This window comes from Lycorma delicatula, chromosome 7, assembly GCF_047948215.1.
Source record: "Lycorma delicatula isolate Av1 chromosome 7, ASM4794821v1, whole genome shotgun sequence".
In the NCBI taxonomy this organism is placed as follows: domain Eukaryota; kingdom Metazoa; phylum Arthropoda; class Insecta; order Hemiptera; family Fulgoridae; genus Lycorma; species Lycorma delicatula.
In genome coordinates, this window is record NC_134461.1 from 96,948,175 (window position 1) to 96,969,744 (window position 21,570).

Genomic DNA, 21,570 nt, shown 5'->3' on the forward strand with positions numbered 1-21,570 from the left:
GACTTAAATTAAAAATTTAATGGTTTAAAAAATTACGACAATCGATTAGTTCTTCTATACACAAACACGTCAGTTCGATCATTTTCTCATAACCTTTACATTATGGTTATAATAGTATTATTTTATATTAAAATAGCTAACAAACCAAATAATTTATTAAACATATTTTAATTAGATTTATATTGCTAATGGTAAACTTCGAGTCTTATTGTGAAATCAACTTTAACGAGTTTTTTTATGTGGATAGATCATGATTTTAAGTATAAATAAATAGACTCAAAAACGTAAAATATCATGTAGAGCGTATGCTTTATACGAATGTAATCCGATACATCTTTATCTCGCTTGCAAGACATAATAAAAATTTTCCTCTACTAAATAACTTTTAACAACAAATGTGGTTAAAAAGCTTCAAATTATAAAAGAAATAAAATATTACTTTTGCTCACCGTTAATTATGTGAATGAAACAACTTCAATTAATACTTTCTTTTTTGATTTAGATTTGATTGATCTGACAAAAAGTTTAATCTTAGCAGCACTTAATTACAACTAATATCAGGAGTTGATTAAATTGTTAAACTTTACTATTACACTATTACTCATTATCAATTTTAAAAGTAATATTGATAACGTAAATCACGCACAATCAGCACACCACACATCACCGACTACAAATTATTAACATCTGTCTACCACTAACCAATTCTTTTTCAGTTTGACCTATGACGTTCTCTAGTAGTAGTAATTGATACTACCGTATCCAAAACAACAATGTACTACATGCTCCATGCAAGACGTGCATCCAGGTTTAACAATTTTTTTAAATATTGTTATTTTATTACTTCCTTGTACGAAGTAAAGGAAGTATTGTGATCGCGAAAAATTTCCGTTTTCAAATTTCAACGGGAATATCCATTTTGACCATTCCTGAATTTATTTGACTAGTTTCAGCGTGACGTCTGTACGTACGTATGTATCTCGCATAACTCAAAAACGATAAGTCGTAGGTTTGGATTTAAGACTGTTGTAACATCTATTCGTGCATCTCCCCTTTTGATTTCAATCGACTGGGCCAAAAGTGTCCAAAATCCAAAAACATTAGGTTTTTTTTTAAAATTTAAATAGATAGATTTATTAACAATTATTAACCTCCGATTGCAAAAAAATTACGATAAATAATAATTTAATAATAACAATAAAAAAAAAGATATGAAAAATATCAGAAGTTATTAATGAAATAAAATTTTATGTACTTTCCATTTAAAAAAAAAAATTATATGTAATTTAATTGGCGTACAAACAAGTTATGTGGTGTCGATATCAGATTTTTGCATTTTATTAACAATATCACCATAGAAAATTGAACGCATAATAACATTTGTCATTTGCATAATATCAGTAAATCAGTCTTTAATCAAATATTAAATTAAAAGCATAGAAATTATAGTTGCTCTTTACCTTAATTACTACCATCAGTGCTCGAGTTTCCGTCATCCGTAGAATTGCAATTATTTTCGTAATTACTTAACCACAAATAATTATCCTCACTTCCATCGATAGCGTTCAAAATGCATTGCTTGAACGATTTTGTATTCAAATAATTCGGTATTTCTGACCAAACCGTATTAATCCACTCACAAATCTATATCATAAACAGTTTCTTAATTTTACGAGATGATGTAGTCTCTCGTGTAGTGTTGACCATCCGGTTTGTGAAATGTTTATAGAGTTTGGTTTTAAGTGGTCGGTTTACGCAAATATATAGAGGTTCAAAAATGTATGACATCATATCATAAATACATGGTGTAGTACATGTCTGGTCGATGCTCCCAGACAAATGTAATCCAGTCCAGTACTAATTCATTATTTATACATCCACTTTCTTGTGCTCGAACGACGATATCAGGTCGAAATATTTTACCTTTCGGTAGTTTGCTTTTAACCATATTTTTTTACGCAACTATTGTCAGCATCACCGAGCGACGTTGTTTTTCGTAACCGGTAATTCGTGCCTTTATAACTTTTAATATCATTTATGCCCTTTTATCAAAAATAAATATAGAATATAACTATAAAATATTACTACATTTTTACCGGTAAATTTACATTTAAATTGCACTTCATATGCACTTACCTGGCAAGCCGGTAGCAGTAATTGCATTTTCCTATACACACGCACACACCCAGAGCCGGCAGTTGGAAAACTGGTTGTAGAAAAAAATAAATAGAATTATGTTTATTAATTTACCTATAAGTTGTATGTATTAATATTACCTTTATATTATTGTATACTCTTACTTAAAATAAGATTTAAAAACCAGAGAACTGTAAATAAAATAGATTTATATCTCCATGGCAAAAATTCTATTTTTACACAAGTAATAATTTGCAGTAGTGTGACTTCACTTATAAAAACAAAACAAATTAAACATTTTTACCACTTTTTCTCTCAAATTAGTATTATAGAAAATATGTTGTTCTTTGTTTTTGAATTTGTTGTAGATATTGATGATATATAATGGATTATTATTTTTTAGCTTAGTTACTTGATACTCGGTCTTTGTTACTATATTGTGAATAGGCTATATAATAAGTAATATTCTGTTTATTGTCTTTGAGTAGTCTGCACTGATAGAGAATACCCTTTACTAAAGAATCTAACCTTGGTTCAAGGTCATTATTACTTAAAATGCTTATTGAATATAAAGTGATAATTTATATGTAAAAAAAATTATAAGTGAATTTAAAAAAAATAATTACAAGATAATTAGTATACCACAATATATGGATGAAAAATTTCATACTAAATCAGAAATACATTAGTTCTGTTCCCCGATTGATAGAAAATATATATATATTTTTTTAAGTGATACTGATTGATAAAAATGTCAATGCTTTATATTAACTACACCCAATGTTGTCAAACTTCTGTGAACTATAATTAATTCTTTGATGGTTAGATTTCATCCTTTTCTTATTCTTTTCAATTGTTGGATATTACTATCCAACAAAACGATAGTACGTTCAAGGCAAAACTGCGTCTAGTCCAGATGTACATACACATACTAGTTGTCTGTTTAATTTATTCTACTTTAAAAATTTATTCAATTATGAATGAAACAATTGTATTAAAAGATTTTAATGTATTTTTACATAACGATAATTTTAAAGCTGGTTTTCTAAACCAAAAATTTAGTTTCAGATTTTCACCAGGTGAGTTAGCAAGTATTAATTACTGAATAAATAATCCTAAAGCCAGTCCGTTAACAAACTGGGAAAATTTACCTTAACTTTTTTTTTCACAAACCCTTGACTAATCTAATAAGCATTAAAATGCTGGTAGCCCCACAAAATCTATACCAAATAATAATTTTACTTTGAACTTTTAGGCATAAAACATTGGACATTTACTAGCTGCATCGCCATCAGCTTGTATAGTAGTAGCTCTGACATGAAAAAATTAAAGCAAACTTTACTTCCATATCCTATTATATGAGTGTATATAATCGCACGGCCTTTGTGGCATGAGTGGTAACATCTTGGCCTTTCATCTGGAAGTCCTGGGTTCAAATCCCGGTCAGGCATGGCATTTTTCATACACTACAAAATTCCATTTCCATATCCCACATACAAGCTTACATGGCGATATCAAAGAGTTAAATAATTCTAAACCTCATTAATTATAATTTAATATAAATTAATAACACATACTATATATTACTATTTTTTCATTTAAAAAAGTTAGATTCAAATTAGCTCAAAAGGAGTATATATATAATATAAAAGAGCTTGTAATTATTTTTTTATAAGTATGGCACTATTACGACAATCCTCATGGTGTTGTGGTCGAATCTCCACCTTTCAGCCACAATACTTTGGTCTTGAATCCCAATTAGGTTTTTAGTATTTTTTCACACATACAAAAATTCATTTTGAATCATAAAAATAGAAGTAAAATAAATTTAATTGGGCATAGGCCTATAGTTACCAGATAGAATAAATGAATAGGGAAAATCATGAAATTAATAAAAACATTTTTTAATGATTTTCTTTTTAACTGATTCAAAAAATTTTTGAATTTTTGAAGATTCTCAATTTGAACTATTTTGAATTTTTTTATATGTGATCAAGTCCTATTCAAGACCAAGTGCACTGATTTTGATGATTCTATCTTAATTTTGTGGAGGTAAAGATTCTATCTTTATTTTGATCATCCAACTCTAGATTTCTTTTTGATAATATCAATGAAAATTATTTGAAAAAAAAATTATACAGCTACATAAACAACCACGAAAGTGTTTTGTGTTTTTTTTTATCATATTTATTACTTACCACTATATTGTAGTAGAATAACAATAAATGGTCCAAAGCCATTCTAATGTTTTAAAAATTAAACATTAAATTTTTTAAAAATTACTGTAAAATGTTAGGTTAGGTAAAATAATAATGGTTAGTTAATGCCATTCCTCTGCTTAGTTTTCCTATTAAGGCTAGATTTCTTGACTTTTATATTTTCTTGTGAACACCCTTTTTTCATATAAGCAATGGTTTGTTATGTTTGGACTTCGATATTTCAGATAAAAATAAAATAAAATAAAAAATTATACAATAAACTTAAAAAAAGGAAAAACAGCTTCAAAATATGTACAAAAAAGTAAGTAAGTAATTTTCAATTCTTTTTTTAAATTTCAACTTTGAAGTCAACCCTAAATTAGGGGTTAATAAGAGTGTTGGTGAGTTGTTTGTTTTTAATTTGGAGCAACGTCTACAAAAAAAGTAAACTAATTTAAACTTTTTTTTAACATTTCAAATTTTATTAAAAAAAATATCTTTTCTCCTTTACTTATTAGAATTGGCATCTGTATGTTGTGGGAAAACACGTACAATCATTTTTCTTCTATAAAATTATAAAATAATGTAATTCTATTTTTATAATTTTGTAACTTTATAAATGGAACTGTTAAACAAATGTTAATAAATTGTCTGACATAAAAGGTAAAAACTTATCTCTTTCTTCATTTCATTTTACTCTATATTTGATAAACTGTACACAAAATTTAGTACTTTTATTTTAATTAATTTATAGTCACATCATATCAACTATTTAATCTAATTAAGCACACATTTAACATTTTATAAAGTGATGTTATTAAAGTTGTGTTGTTTTATAATGAAGTAATGATATTATATAACTTTTTAAATTATTGATCACTGTTTAATATCACTGATGTCAATATATTTATGCAACAGATGTTATGCATGAATCATAATGTAATAAGCAAATAAGATTGAACATGCACACACACACACACACACACACATTCACAAGCATGTACTGTTTTATGTTACCAAGTATGTAACTGACATGGCTTAGAATATTAATGTAGTTCAAATAGCAAAATTAAAGTCAACATACTTTAAAAATACAAAATAAAATATAAAACATAAAGTGTGTATAAAATTTGTATTACTATTAATTTGGCCACAGATTGAGGCACAGTAAGTACAAATTACAAGAGGAAACAAGAATTAAGATTCATAGAGAAAATAATTAAAGTTGGAGGATGTAGTAAGCATTAAAATTAAAAGATTAACACAAAATAGAAAAGAATGGAAAAAGTATTGAAATGGTCAAATTTTAAAAACCACATCATAATACACAGCACAACTGATATGGTTATAAGCAACCTGATGTAAAATATAAATTATTCCTGAAATTAACAGCCATTTTTAAGGTAACAAGCATCCCAAGTCCCATGTTAACAAAAAAATTGGAAAAGTAAATTTATTTCCCATTGCCTTTTTCACTTAGCCAAATATACTTTTCCACGCAGTTCAGTTCCAGGTCCATCAAAATGCAGATATGGCACTATCAAATGCGGACATGTTCAGTGATCAGTTCTAGATTCAATTATAGAATAGATGCTTTATATGTATTAGTCAAGATTGTTACACTTGTCTAAAGCAACAAATTTAATATACATCTATTTTATTGAGAAACAGCAGATTATTTATGTTACCTCTATTCAGTAGAGGAATTAAAATTATAATTTTTATGCAGTTTTAGTCATGGAACTGAAATCAATGGTACAGAATAATAATTGCAAATTGTGCAAAGTTAATAAGTTACACATCTCTATTAAATGACTATTATTTTACATAAATAAAAAAATTTTTTAATTACAATTTTTTTTTACAGCAAGACCTAAAATTTTAAAATAGATTATTAACATTAATATTAGAAGTTGTTGCAAAAGTTTTTACTATTTAAAATATTTCAGGAATTTCAAATGCAAACACTTTTAACATTTTAGAATTTTAATATTACATTTTTATAGCAATACACGTATAGTTTAATTCAAAGCAAACTACATTCTTCTGTATGTTGCTTGCCAAGACCTGTTATATTTATTTCATAAGTTTATTATATTTATACATGCACACTAAACACTAAAATAAAAAGTAATAAATTCTGTAGCTGGTTTTTAGTTCTTATTTTACTGTATGCATGTATGTGTTTGTAAGTAGATAAGATGTTAAGTGTAAGTAAATAGATTGTCTTATAACGTAATCATACATTGTAAGAGTTAGTGGGGATGTTCTTACCCCCTAGAAACAGACATTATGTGTGTTAACTTTTCCACTAAGATGAAATGTTGACTCGTCACTAAACACAGTAAGAATAAGAAAGTTATAATATAACTTCAGGTTATAGCATTTTGTTGTGAAGTATAGTCAGCATTTTGCACAGTATAATCAGTAGTAGGCTTCAAAGCCTGCAATAGCTATAAACAGTATGGACGAATACCTAAGCACTTCCTTTAAACCTTCCACACTGTCATCACCAGGATTGCTAATTCACTGCAGATTTTTTAGGACTATGCAGGAAAATCTCGCTGAATGTTCAACATTTTCTTCCTTTCTCACTCTTTCTTTTATACAACCATCAGGTCGTTTAAAACTGATTATGCTATTGACAAATGTGATTGTCATTTGGAGATATAAACTCTATTATTTTGCCACAGTAATATTGTTGCAAAATGGTTTTGTTATTGGTTTAAGTTCCTTTATCTCTTTTCTTTGTGTATAAAATTAATATTTCTAATATTTGTTGTTAAATTATTATTATAAATTAAAAGATTTTTATTTTTGTAGCTGGAAAAATAATATAAAAAATTTAGAGAAAGAAAAAGATTGCATATGTTTATTGTATTCTCTTTTGTAAGATATATAAAAAAGTCAGGTATATTATTTAACCATAAGTATTGTGCATCAAATGTGATTATTACAGAAAACAATGTCTTGTTAATATAAAGCAAACTGTAATGAAGATTTTTAAAAATATTTTAATTATGACTAACTCGATTGGATTTGTTAGATGATAAAGCATTAATAAAAAAATTTCAAGGAAAATATTATAAAAAGTAGTAATTACAAAATGGAACCTTAACTGGGTTGCTGAATAGCATAACTCTGTGGAAATTTACCGACATGACAGTAAATTAGTTCAAGAAAACTTTACACGTCAACTAATGGTGTTTATGAATTATTCACGCCCTACAGTCTTATCTACATGTGTGTGTGTGTGTGTAATATGTATGCATGCTTGTGCATATTACACACACACACACACACACACACACACATATATATATATATATATATATATATATATATATATATATATATATTGAGTATGTATATATTGAGTTACAGTTTTATAAATGAGCTAGCTAATTTCAGGTGGTTAACTTCATTTTTAATTTTTTTAGTGTACTATTATTTTTATGATTACACATACATAAAAGAATATTTTTTATAAATTATTTTTTTATTACAGGTTGGTAAATGAAATGAAGCCAGGTTCAGTAAAGAAAATCAATGAGAGTAAAATGGCATTTAAATGTATGGAAAATATTAATAATTTCCTTGAAGTAGCACGAGCCATGGGTGTACCAACACAGGAAACATTCCAAACAGTTGATTTATGGGAAAGAGTGAACCTTAACTCTGTTGTTATTTGTCTTCAGTCGCTCGGCAGAAAGGTCAGTTCATAGTTTTTTTTTATTATTATTAATTAGAGAATCTGATAGCTTATATACTTAACTGAGGGGGACTATCTAACTAGCAGTTCTCTACTGATATATCATAACAGTGGGATCTGCTGTATTGGATGCACAATTTAATAAACTGCCCCTACTAATGCATGAAATACGCAGCTGTATAGAAGGCATCTTTTTCAATAACAGTTGAATTAATTTCCATAAAGATTTAAATTACCAATAAGTGATGATAGTTATTTTATTAACAAGTAAATTTTTAAATTTCATCCTACCCTGTATTATCAAATAAAATAATTAAAAAATTATCTAACTTTACATTAATTTTCTGTTTACAATTATTTCATCAGAGACATTCATTTTGCAAACTTTAAAAAAACATAATTCCAATTCTGACCTATAAAATATTACGGTAACCAACCTTTTCTAAACATGTGAACAATAGGCACAATTTCACTTACAACAATTTATATACATTGATAGATACATATACCTTTAATTTAACAGTTCAAAATTGTAATTAGAAAAAAGAATGATTGTAGTCCCTTAAAAATGCAAGGATTTATTTAAAATATCATTGAAAATTTATTCATGATAAACTGTAAATAAAGTAATTTTTTTACATAACAATATTATAATTATAACACAAATTGTGTGCCAGAGTGGATCAGATGGTTAGTGCTAGCCTTTCCAGGGGAATAGATAATAGTTTGGGACTAGCCCAAACCAGTTATATTATGTAACAGTTTGATACAGTTATGTTCTAAAGAACAACATACAGTGACCTGGCAATCTATGCCCAGGTCAGTGTATTATCATCATTTCATGAACAAGGGATACAACAGTTTTCAATGACTGCCCCTGAATCAAGAAGCTATGTCAGATATCTGGAGATATTAAGAATATCATATTAATCAATCAAAAAATAAATAGCATTCAATAAAAGTAAATGGGATGAGTTCTGGTAATAAATCATTCATAAACACATTTACCAAATAAATTAATATGCTATTTGTCAGATTACTTCAAAATATCTTGAGAAATGCAAAAACATATGGATGAAAAAAATATTTTTCATCTTTGAATATAATAAGACAGATTTTAAGATTTATTTTAACTAATAAAAATTATGCAAAACTAATATTCTCAGAAATGAGCTGAGATATGAGGTGTAGTAGAAAAGGAACATTGTTAAAAATTAGCTTCATGCCAATGTTCATAGTAAATAGTGTGATTTTTGAATATTTTATAATGAAATGTGTTATTCTTCTTCTGAATCCATAGCATAATAAAACTGTACACGGAATTGAAATTGTGCAAAATGTATTTGTAAGATATTTATATTTTGTAAAATTCAAAGAATCTCTAATAAGGATTTGTTTATAACTAATTTCTGAAAACTTTGGTGGAATTTTTACCTACGGAGAAATGTTATTGCTATATATATATTATCAAAATTAATTTTTTTCTGTTATTGTATTTGTCTATATTCCCCGCTGTATCAATTATGTCAAAGACAAAAGTATAACAATTTTCAACCAACAGTACAGAATTTAATAATGCTTCTTAGTTTATGCTTATTGTTTTTCCATTGTAATAGGGCTTTCGAGGATTTCCCTCATCATCGGTTAATAAAGACTTTTTTAAAATCATACATTAACAATGATTTTTAAAAATTTTTATTAATTGACGATGAGGGAAATCCTCGAAAGCCCTCTTACAATGGAAAAACAATAAGCATAAAGTAAGAAGCATTATTAAATTTTGTACTGTTGGTGGGAAACTGTGTTATACTTTTGTCTTTGATATACGAGGTGCGACAATAAAGTAACGAGAATGATTTTTCTTTGCAAGATGTGGCAACCCTGCAGCTTGCGTAGACACACCATCTTTGACCTTGGTCTATAAGCTACTTCTAGTCCAAGTGGCACATTGATGCAACTGCTCAGTCGTGAGTTGTGTTGTAATAAGGTAAACATGTGTTTGTGTCTCTCGTCACAGAAATGAAACCGCAAAATACTGCATAACGGTATTTCTTTTTGTGTTAAATTTGGTGAAAACACGACGACAACTTATGGTAAGCTTCAAAAACCTTTTGAAGAGGAGGTTATGTCAAGCAAGAGCTCAAGTTTTTCGGTGGCATAAAATTTTTAGTGAAGGCAGAACGAATCCTGAAGATGAAGACCACAGTGGACGACCATTAACCTCACGGACAGATGTCAACTTGACCAGGGTGTGTGAAATTGTACGATCTGATCGAAGATTATCCGTGAAAATGATTGCAGAAGAACTCAACATCAATAGAGAAACGGTTCGTCTAATATTAACTGAAGATCTTGGTATGAGAAAGATTTGTGCAAAAATGGTCCCCAAAAATCTCACACAACAGCGAGAAACATGGAAAAATGTGGCAGCCGATCTGTTAGAGCAAACGGAAATCAATCCAGATTTGTTGAGCTGTGTTATCACTGGTGATGAAGGTTGGTTTTTTCAATACGATCCAGAGACAAAACGCCAAAGTTCGCAATGGTGCTCAAAGGGATCACCCAAACCAAAAAAAGCTTGCATGTCAAAGTCAAAAGTGAAATGCATGCTTGTGTGCTTCTTCGATTCCAAGGGAATTGTTCATAAAGAGTGGGTGCCTCCTGGATAAACAGTTAACCAATATTTATACAAAGAAATTTTAGAAAGACTTTGTAAACATGTTCTTCGTGTTCGTGCCAACATTGCTGATAATTGAATTCTACATCACAATAATGCGCCATCCCATACTGCTCTGTCAATACAGCAATTTTTAACCTCAAAACAAATTTCAGTACTACCACAGCCACCTTATTCACCAGATATCGCTCCATGCGACTTTTTTCAAAATGGCGGTCAAGGGACACCATTTTCAAACAACACAAGATGTCCAAAAAGCTGTGACGAGGGTCTTGGAGGATATTATAGATGATGAGTTCCAGAAATGTTACCATCAACAGAAGCACTGCCATAAGTGCGTGCAATCAGAGGGGAACTACTTTAAAGAGACAACACTAAACATGACTAAAACGATAAGCAACATTTTTTCTCATATCAGTCTCATTACTTTATTGTCGCACCTCGTATATGTATTGTTGCAAGTTCGCAGCTCAATCAAGATATTGAGAGATTGACAATTGAAAAATGTTCATATAATTACAATTTATTGGTTTATAAAACATAAATAAAATAAGACAAATTAATAATAAAAATAATAAACAACTCACAGTTATAATCAGAATAATAATAACAATGGCAAACAATCATAGCAATCACAATAATAATAATAATAAATGTCAATAACAATAAACAGTGATAACATACAAAACAGAATTAAAGTAATCATCAGGATTTATTTACAGGTAGTTAAATATAGTTCACACCCATTGTCAAATGACATTAGCATGACCACTAGTCTTAACACTTTTAACCACTAGTCTTGTATTAATAACAATAGTACAATAGATAAGCACATATAAAGTTCTTTCACTGCAGATACCTTTGCTCTTCACAAACAAAACTACCCTAACAGTTTATGAAATTTACTACATTATCTCTTTCACTTGTAGTCTAACAGTAACACACCGAATCACTTATTGTTTTCATATTCTATAATTATTCATGATGTCATCTTAATCATGTTTAACCTGCACTAGAAATTCGCTCCTTCACTGATCTCCTTGCAGAATACTCTTGCATGTAACTCCTCACTTAGAACTCTAAGATAAGATAAGATAGAGTTCTAAGTGAGGAGTTACATGCAAGTTTGAAGTGAGAGTATTGCAACTTGCAATACTGTCTCTGTGCACTCTCTCGTAGACTTATCTCAACTGGTCTTCCCAGAGTATTTATACTCTATCCTCTTTACTTGCTGGACCAGACCCAATTCGAAGCGTGAGAATTATCATCCACCCTTACATATTGCCATGAAATTCCTACCAGGTCCAGTAACTCTTTTCGTGGTACAACAACTGTTTAGGTGTGTCAGTGGGCAGTATTACAAAGGACAATTGTTAAACTGACCTGTTATCTTCACTAAAAGGGTTTCTTTTAGCTCCTTTCTGGAATCCTCCCATTGTTATATTTTCTAGTACATTCTTCTCAAATTGTAGGAATCCATTACTCAGGTCCGTTGCACCGGTCTTGTTACAATATGTATATATATGTAATAATAAACTACTACTCGCTTTTTCTATTATCACAGTTAACCTTTGATGTCTCTATTTCAATAATTGTGATAATGGTTTTCAGCATTTTACAACCCATTTTGATACCTTGCCTCATTTTCAGTTACAATTTTGAATTGTATTTTTCACTTATAACAAACATTCTAATGGCCTAAATGTATTCCACAATACATTAAACCAATAAATGTGTGAAACTACTTAGGAACTGAGCAGTTTGTAAAAAGAATGGTTTAATATTAACATTTAAAGTTTAAACTTTATTTCTATCTTTCAGATTTAAAACGTTACAACTTTTTTTTAATTAATATTATTATATCCAAGTTTAACCTATTTGTTTTTAATAATTTTTTTTTATATGTATATAATAAAAGTATCAAATTATCAGCAAGTATCAACTAATGAATTAGTTCATTTAAGTCAAATCTCTGTTTTTGTTGAGCTTTCAATTTTTTAAAATGTCTTATTGTATGATACTTATTTTATTATTGTTATTAATTACCTTTGTTTCATTACTTTATATAAAAGATAATATTATTATATGTTTTGGTTTTCTGGAAGGAGTTTTTGGTGTTTCTGTTCTTGCTTCCATATTGTATTTTAGAAGAAATAATATACAAATTGTAGAGCGACTGAAGTCAAGATCTCATTGGTTTACATGGGCCCACATATGAAGGAGATAAGATCTCGCTGAATAATAAAAAACATTTCAAATTGTATATTAATTAATTCATGTACTACAAATTCTGTTGATCTTTATGTGTGAAAGCTAGCAAACTTATTTAAATTTTTCAGTGAATTAATTTTCTTAATTGTTACTTGAACCAAGAAGTTACAAACAAACTGAATGAATTATTTAAAATCTAAGAAATTATCTTACTACAATCTTTAATGTTTTTACATATACTTAATAACGACGGTAAATGGATAAAATAATAGGTAAAAGAAAATATGTAAAACACACAACAAGAATTGAACCTAAGACCAGCAGTTCTAAAAGCCGCAATGCTAACCACTTTAAACCACAGTGGGTAAATATCCAGTAAGATTTTAATCTCTTTATAGTTAGCTGCCAAGGTATTGTCTAATAGTTTCCCACACAATCCATCAGTTCAGTTCTGCTTCAGTGATTTTTTAAAAGTTGTTTTATCTTCCCACACACCTAATTTTGTAAGGAATTTCATTCCAAGTTCTATAGTTTTTTTTACACTTCTTGCTTAATACAGCACAACTACCACTACTTCCTATGATCAATTAGACAACTAGCATCATTTACTTATTATAACTAAAAGTAAAAGCAAAGCACAATAATAGTTATAATCTTAGAATGTTAAAATCAATCCAAACCATCAAAGGGACGCACAGTAACAATGAGGGGATCATTTATACTTCAAATACTACATTCAAACACATAATACACTAATATGAATTGAATCTTTATAAATTTAACATAATTGATTTTAGGATTCTCCTTATTTCTTTAATTTTACATACAAAAAAAATCTGACGTGGACATCACATGACTTCCTTGTATCCTATTAAATTACATATACACATTTTTTGCTGCACTTAATTTAAACTTATTTCATTTGAAAGTGAGATACGATCCTCCAATACTTTAATAAAGTGGACAGTTACACAATTGCATTGTGGTGGACACCACATTGCATCACATTTTTTGTGGTGTCGCACATCAGCATTTTATATTAGTTTATATATTAATTTTGTTTCATATCAAACAAGTGGTTATGTAGTATAAGAGAGAACGTGTGAGATCCGAAAGCATGCACACACCGGTTCAAATCCAACTTCATATTCAGTAAATTCCGGTTATTAGGACCACCGGTTATTCAGGGCAGCTGTTTTATTGGGGCATTTTTGTTAAAACAGAAACATATTGGTATAATTCATGTAAAATTATGCTGGTTTAACAGTCCAAAATGCCGCTTAAAAGGCCCACTAGATCCTCCGTTTCTTTCTTTCTAAAATATCACAATTTTATTAGCGATTTAAATCTTTTGACTGTAGTTGAATATTTTATTGAGGGAGGTAACTTCTATCACTGGTCTGCACAGTTCACATTGCGTGATGACACAGATGACATCATGCAGTTATGATGAAGCAACTGTTTTTATTTTCTTCATTGTGTATGGTGGTGTCGTTATAGTTAAATAGTTTTCCGTAATTATTTTTAATCACTTTTGCTTATTTTTTTTACTTTAATTAATAATTTATTTTGTAATCACTTTTATCTTTCTACTTTGAAGTGTTAGTTTAGTTAAAAGTTAGTGTTCATAATTTATCCAATTCGTCGCCATTCCGCATGACATTGGCAGAAAGAATTGCTTTGCTGGACAAAATAAAAAGTTATCCACCAAACACTGGTCAGCGTAAACTTGCATAACTACTGGAAGCATCAAAAACTACAATAGCTTGGATTTTACAGCAAGAAGAAACTCTTCAAAAAAAGAAAACGTGAAGGAAAGGACCCGTTCATTGAGAAAGTTTAAATGAATGGTTTTCTACCGTTTCTAGTCAAGAAGTAAAAGTCTCAGTGGTCCTAAGCTTAAGCAAAAAGCAGAAGAGCTTGCAAAAAATTGTGACACTGTGATTTCAAAGCAACAAATGGTTGGTGTCGCGTTGGAAATGGAGACATGAAATAAAATTTAAAAAGCTCGCAGTGAAAAGGCAAGTGCCAATACTGACAGTGGCAAATCATGGAAGAGTTCTAAACTTCCTGAAATAATAATGAAATATTCACCCGATGACATCTATAAAACAGATGAAACAGGCCCGTTTTATTGTGCTACATCAGATAGGTCTCTCTATTACAAACATCATGTTTCTTACTCAAAAAACCAGTGGATCAAATTACTGTGCTGTGTAGCACAAATACATTTGGCAATGACAAATTTCAACTTCTTTTTATCGGTAAAGCAGGTAAACCACGATGTTTTAAGTGGGTTAGAATTTACCTGTTCACTACTATTTTAATAAAAAGGCCTGGATGACAAGTCTAATTTTTCATGATTGGCTTGGGACAATGAGTTACAGAAAAAATCAAGAAAGATTTCTCTGTTTATTGATAACTGTGCTGCCCATTCTAATGTAGATTTTCAAAATATTCAAACTGAGTTTCTCCTACCGAATACGAGTTTAATTCAACCGCTTGAAATGTGAATAATAAAAGATTTTTAATTTTTTACTTAAGTAAACTAATGAAATTACATTTTACAAGAAATTGAAGGAAATACATTGACTTTCTCAGTTATGGCTAAAGATGTTAGTGCACGAGAAATTGTTACAGACAATTCAGTTCACAGCCAATAGTTGGGATGAAGTGAAAAGTAGCACTATCAGAAACGTCCTTTGCCAAAAGTGGTTTAAAAGTCAATGCCAATGATGATACTGAAACAATCGATGCTGATGACAGTGATTACATTTTGAAGAGTTTTCAAATATAGACAAAAAAATACAATACTATGATGAGAATGAAACCAGTGATGAAGAAATAATTAAAAACATTACTGGTACTCAACAACTAGATGAGAGTGAAGAATATGAAAACGAACCTGATGTCAACACTATCTACACAAGATGCAAAAAAATTCATTGATGAACTTCAGCAGTATTTTATACAAGAAGGCAGTGAAGGAGGCTTGCTAGAAGAAATAAGAGTTTGCAAAAAATTAGAACAACAAGTGTTAAAAGGGAGAGGACAAGGCAAAATAAATGGATTTTTTCAAAAAGTTTAAACAAGTAAGAGACATTAAAGAATTTTTTTATTTTACTGATCATAAATACCAATCTTTACTGTATTTTATACCTCAGCTTTGTAAGATTACAAAAACTATCTAGTAATGCATTGTACCAGAACAGTAGTTCTTTTTTAATGTAGCTATGTAATGTAAACGATAGTAAATAATGTATTATATTTTATTAAACATGTATTGTACGGTAGAGTATTTAAATTTTTATTATGTTGTAATTTTTAATACTGTTCATGTAATCTTAATATTAGAAATAAAATTCAGAATAATAAATCGCTAATTCGAGTTTAATAATTAGAATGCACCCGTATACCATACCTGTGCATAGCTCCTCATTTTTCATTAATATCGCTTAATAGGGCCAGCCGTTTGATAGGGCCATTTAGACCCGGTCCTGAAGTGGTCTGATTATCCGGAATCTACTGTACATATATATTTTTTAACTTCTTTTTTTAATTTAAATATATTGTTTTATTAATTAATAATTATTAACATCTGTAAAAATGTTTGAATTACAATTAAAAGTATATAAAATTTTATTTCACTAACATCGAATTTTTTTTCAATCAGAGGTTAATAATTGTTTATAAGTCAATATAATTAAAAAAAATAAAAATAAAAAAGGAAATGAAGTCAGATTTGAACTGATGTGCCTTCCCCTTGTAAGACCAAATATTTCATTATTTAAAATTTTATTTGGTTATAACTCTGGAACCAATGAAAATAAGTATCATTTATGATATACCGTTGAAAATCTCTCAATGAGGGCTTATTATTGCAGTTAAGAAAAAGTCCAAAATCCAAATCTTTTTGGATTTTGAGCTTTTTTGGACACTTTTCGTCCAGTCGATTGCAATCAAAAGAGGAGGTCCACAACTAGATATTACAAAAGTCCTAAATCAAAAATGTCAACATTCTACGGCTAATCATTTTTGAGTTATGCGAGATGCATACGTATATACGTACAGACGTCACACTGAAACTAATCAAAATGGATTCAAGGATGTTAAAATTTGCATTTCCATTGAAATCTGAAAACCAAAATTTTACACGATTACAATACTTCCTTTACTTCGTACAAGGAAGTAATAAGTCATGAATAGTATAAAAGATTATGTTATAATAAAAAAATTAAATTTATAAAACAACATAACGTACAGGTCTAGATTTATTGAAATTACAAAGGACTGCAACATATATTGACTATTATCGTAATAATATTTTTCATAATTTAAAATTAATACATGTTCAACCCAGTGTCAATTTTTAAATTAATAACCATCAAAACTAAAAATAAGATTAATACTAAAATGAATACATATTGTAAATTAAAAAAATCAGAGAACACTTTAATTATGGTTGGCAGTACCACTAAGGTGCTCGCAGGATAAAAAAAACTGTAAACAAAAAAAAATCATTCTAATTGGCCATTGTTTCTATTTGTCATTTCAATACAGCTTATATCAATTATTTTTGCAGTGATCATGACAACAAAATAAATAAATAAATTCAAACAGTTCTTCCACATTTTTAATGTCTAAAACCAAAAAAATTCACATATATAGTAGTCCATTAGATCTCTTGAAGTCCCCTTTTCTTTTTTATTGCATTGTTTGGCACACATACAGAAATTTTCAATCTTTTGTGTATACTCCAGCCTTGGTATTCACAAAATCCTCCAAATGACTCATTGTCAGATTTTGAAAGCCTTCTAATTTGGGAATATTATCTATCATAGATTTCAATTTACCATATATTACAGCAAACTTTTTTCATAATGGTATCAAGCAATGTGTCTTTTTTTTATCTGGAACAGCATACATAAAACAGTCTCTTGTCTCTCTGCATGTAACACTGAAAATCCACTAATTTAGTAAAACTCTTCCTCTTTTATATTTTGTTTGGAAAAACAGTATTCATAGATTTTCAAACAAAAAATTTCATTTAAATAGTTTTTCTAGTTGGTTATACTTTCAAGTTCTTTTAAACAGAATTTGTCGTAAATTCATTAACCCAGCAATAAACAAACAATATTACTTTTTCAAGAGTCATATTACTATTTACTAACCATATTATTCTTTTAAAAGAGATTGCCTCATTACAACTTTGCTTATGACACATCCAACAAATTTGCTTTAAATGCAAATTTAATGTCATTTCATGTTTTTTTTTTTTTTTTTTTTACAACTTGTGTGAAGGATTTTCTTCACATAACATTTTGTAAAAACTCAACAGTCTTTTCATTACTATTAATATTGTAAACAAGCAAAGCATAAGTGTGCAACTCAATAATTATTACAACTATAAAATCCACAAAAAAATTTATCAAAATTGATGATCCAATTTATCCAACGGCATAAAACTGGGAAAATAGACAATTAATTAATTTGTAAAGTACACTGTTACTGCTAACCAAATTACATGTAAAAATATACTAATTCCTGGAAAAAAATGTATATTCCTACTGTCCCTAACCACTGATTTTTTCACGTGGAAGGGGGTAAAAATGCATTTTTCCAACTAAATTTTACTTGATAAACAAACAATATGGTAAGATATGATTTGTAGATAAAAAGGTGAAAATTTTTTTTGGCTGTGAAATTCCAAAAATTTACCCTTCACAGACTCGCACAAAATAATATAATTTTAATTTATTTTCAGGGTGCTCAATATGGTAAACCGAGTATTGGACCAAAAGAAGCTGACAAGAATGTTCGTAACTTTACAGAAGAACAACTCAGAGCCGGCCAAGGTGTAATTAGTTTGCAATATGGAAGCAACAAGGGTGCAAACCAGAGCGGTATCAATTTTGGCAACACACGACATATGTAAATTAAATCTACTACTTCTGTTTGTGCCAATAATAAAATGTAAAAAATTTTTAATCAGTTACAACTGATAAAAAAATATGTTAAATGTTAAAATTGATAATGCCGCTAAAGAACAACCATTACTAAAAATTTACAATTTAAAAAAATGGACTAAGATTATATTTTAGTCATGTAAATATTAATTCTTATTCAAATATTTATTGTATTAAATTCTTCAATATTATTTATAATAAAAATTTAATTCATTTTTTTAATATGGATTATATCATATTTTACTATTATCATTATTATTACTTTTTATTATCTTATGCATTCATTCCACTATTAAAAAATCACACAATCCAATCATTAAGTTATTTAAATTCTGTTTTCTATATTTTTAGGTTAAGCTTTTATTTATGTATATTTCCTTTTTTTATTCTACCTTTTTTTAATTATTAACAATATGGTGCTAATAAATTCAAGACCATCAAATTCTTCTTCCAAAAAAAAAATTGTAAAAACTTTAAAAAAATCTTTGACTTTGTAGAATTTAAAAAGCTGTTATTTCATTGATACTTGTTATTTTGTTTATAAAAAAATATATAAAGAGTTAAGATTCTTTCTTTAATAATATTTATAAAATTAATGTTATCTCAAACTGTATGTTAAAAGAATATAAATGTTATATTTTATTACAGTATTGTTAAAATTTATGATAAATATATAGACATTCCGTATTAATCAATTGTCTTTGAATTAAAAGAAAGAATATTTGATATTTGTAATAACGTTTTCAGATAATAAAAATATAAATTTTATTTTGAATTTTTTTTTTATTAATAACCCTAATAAAAGTTAATCTGATGATATAACCACATTATTTGTCAAATTCTTTATTTATGTAAGAACATTTTCTAAGTGTATTTTCACTGTTAAAATGTCAAATGACTAATTTTTTTTTACAATCAAGTCGCAATAATCTGTCACAAATTATATCACAGAGTAGACTATCAAACAGTATTATATTATGGCAAAAAGGAAAAACAATTGAAACATTTTTGTAGAACATGCAACATATAACATACTCTGCAACAGAAATATTAAGGCTCAAGAGAGACAGTTAGCACAGTTAATTTTAGAAGTTGTCTTGAAACAGAGTCCTGTAAAGACCATTTTTGTATCCCAACATGGATATTAATTTGATTTGAAAATAGATTTTAATAACAATTTAAAAAAAGTCTTTATTGGATTTGAACCTGACCCCTGCAGTATCATAGAACAACTACCTGCTGAATGAAAACACTAACCACTTTGCAACTAAGGAGTCTATAGTGATGACAATTATGCAGAAATAATGTGTTACTTAAACTACATCCCTTATTTCTGTTAGAGCATCGAAACGTTTGCCAGTGAAAAATACACACAACATTAATTATGGTTTGATGGGCTCATGGATGGACACTTTGGCAGCTCTGTTCTTTGATGAGGTAATAGACAAGCTATTTTCATGATACAAACGCTTGAATTTGCAAGGGTACTATGTCAAGAAGTAATATAAGTATATATGTTATTTTTGTATATAGTGAATTTTTATTACTCAACCAGGTTAATGTATAAAAAACCCTTGTATTTCCAGTACAATGGAAATTTAATGATAATTCTAGTAAATTTAAATTATTTCACATAATAAATTATGTCTACGGTTCTGCGACCAGTAAACAAGATGCTTGGAGTAGAGCTGGTTAAATTTAAATTATATAAAGATGTTCCTCTAATTTCTTTATAAATTTAACAAATTCATTCTTTTTCATGAACATATAAGCTAAAAACAAGACAGGCCTCAATTATAAACCTGCTTGTATTTAAACAGTTACAGATGGGGTTAGAAAACAAAGATAAACTAATTTTATATATTATCAAGAAAATAAATGAAATTTTTTTTCTGTCCCACTTTGTTTTAAATAAGTAATGTTTTTTATTTGTTTTCCAGATGACTTTACTTACACCATTTCTCAAGATTATATTCTCTATAGATTTTGATCATTTTAATTATATATCCTCTAGAGATTCTCTATTAATTTTTAAACTACTGGAGAAAACATTCTGGGACCAATTTTCTTATTTATAAAACTAATATTTTTAATCCATAACTTGTATCCAATGAATTTCACCATAGTCTCTCATTTTACCACTGGGCAGAAATTACAGGGCAATGTTTATTCACCAGTTATAATTCAAAATCAAAGCTTTATAGGCCTAATTAACAAATAAACAGTCTATTTTAACCAATATCAGACCTAAAAGCATTATGTTTCTTTAAGCCGTGCACAAAGAAATATGCAATTTGCAAATAATATACAATTATTGTGTATATTAATATTCTGTGTTATTAACATACTGTAAGAAATAGTTCTCGTGAATGAAATTTAGGAAAATTGAATTTATTTTAATATTTAATTTATTAAAATTGAATAAACTGCTCTCTCAAGATATCAACTGTTTAATAAACATAATCAGCTATTCTAATCATAAATGAATATGTTTATTTTTAATTATTGGTCATCAAACAGGAATGCAGCAAAGAAGTAGAATTAGAGGAGTGGGGAAGGTGGAACACCACATACAATCTGGTTTGTAAGCAGGTGGTATTATCAACCAAATTCCTCTCATTTAGAAGTGGAGAAATGGTGTTGGCAGTTTCCCGTACCCACTTTCTTAAA

General features: G+C 28.4%; 1 protein-coding gene across 1 annotated transcript in view; it reads left to right on the top strand.

Moving 5' to 3' along the window:
* Positions 1-19,668, top strand: part of Chd64 (transgelin calponin-3) — a 127,590-nt gene extending 107,922 nt beyond the window's left edge. Inside the window, exons 3-4 of the mRNA XM_075370431.1 lie at positions 7,843-8,047; positions 18,699-19,668. Of these exons, the coding sequence (XP_075226546.1) occupies positions 7,843-8,047; positions 18,699-18,869 (376 nt within the window). The 3' untranslated portion in view covers positions 18,870-19,668. The remainder of the gene's footprint in view (positions 1-7,842; positions 8,048-18,698) is intronic.
* Positions 19,669-21,570: the final 1,902 nt, after the last annotated feature.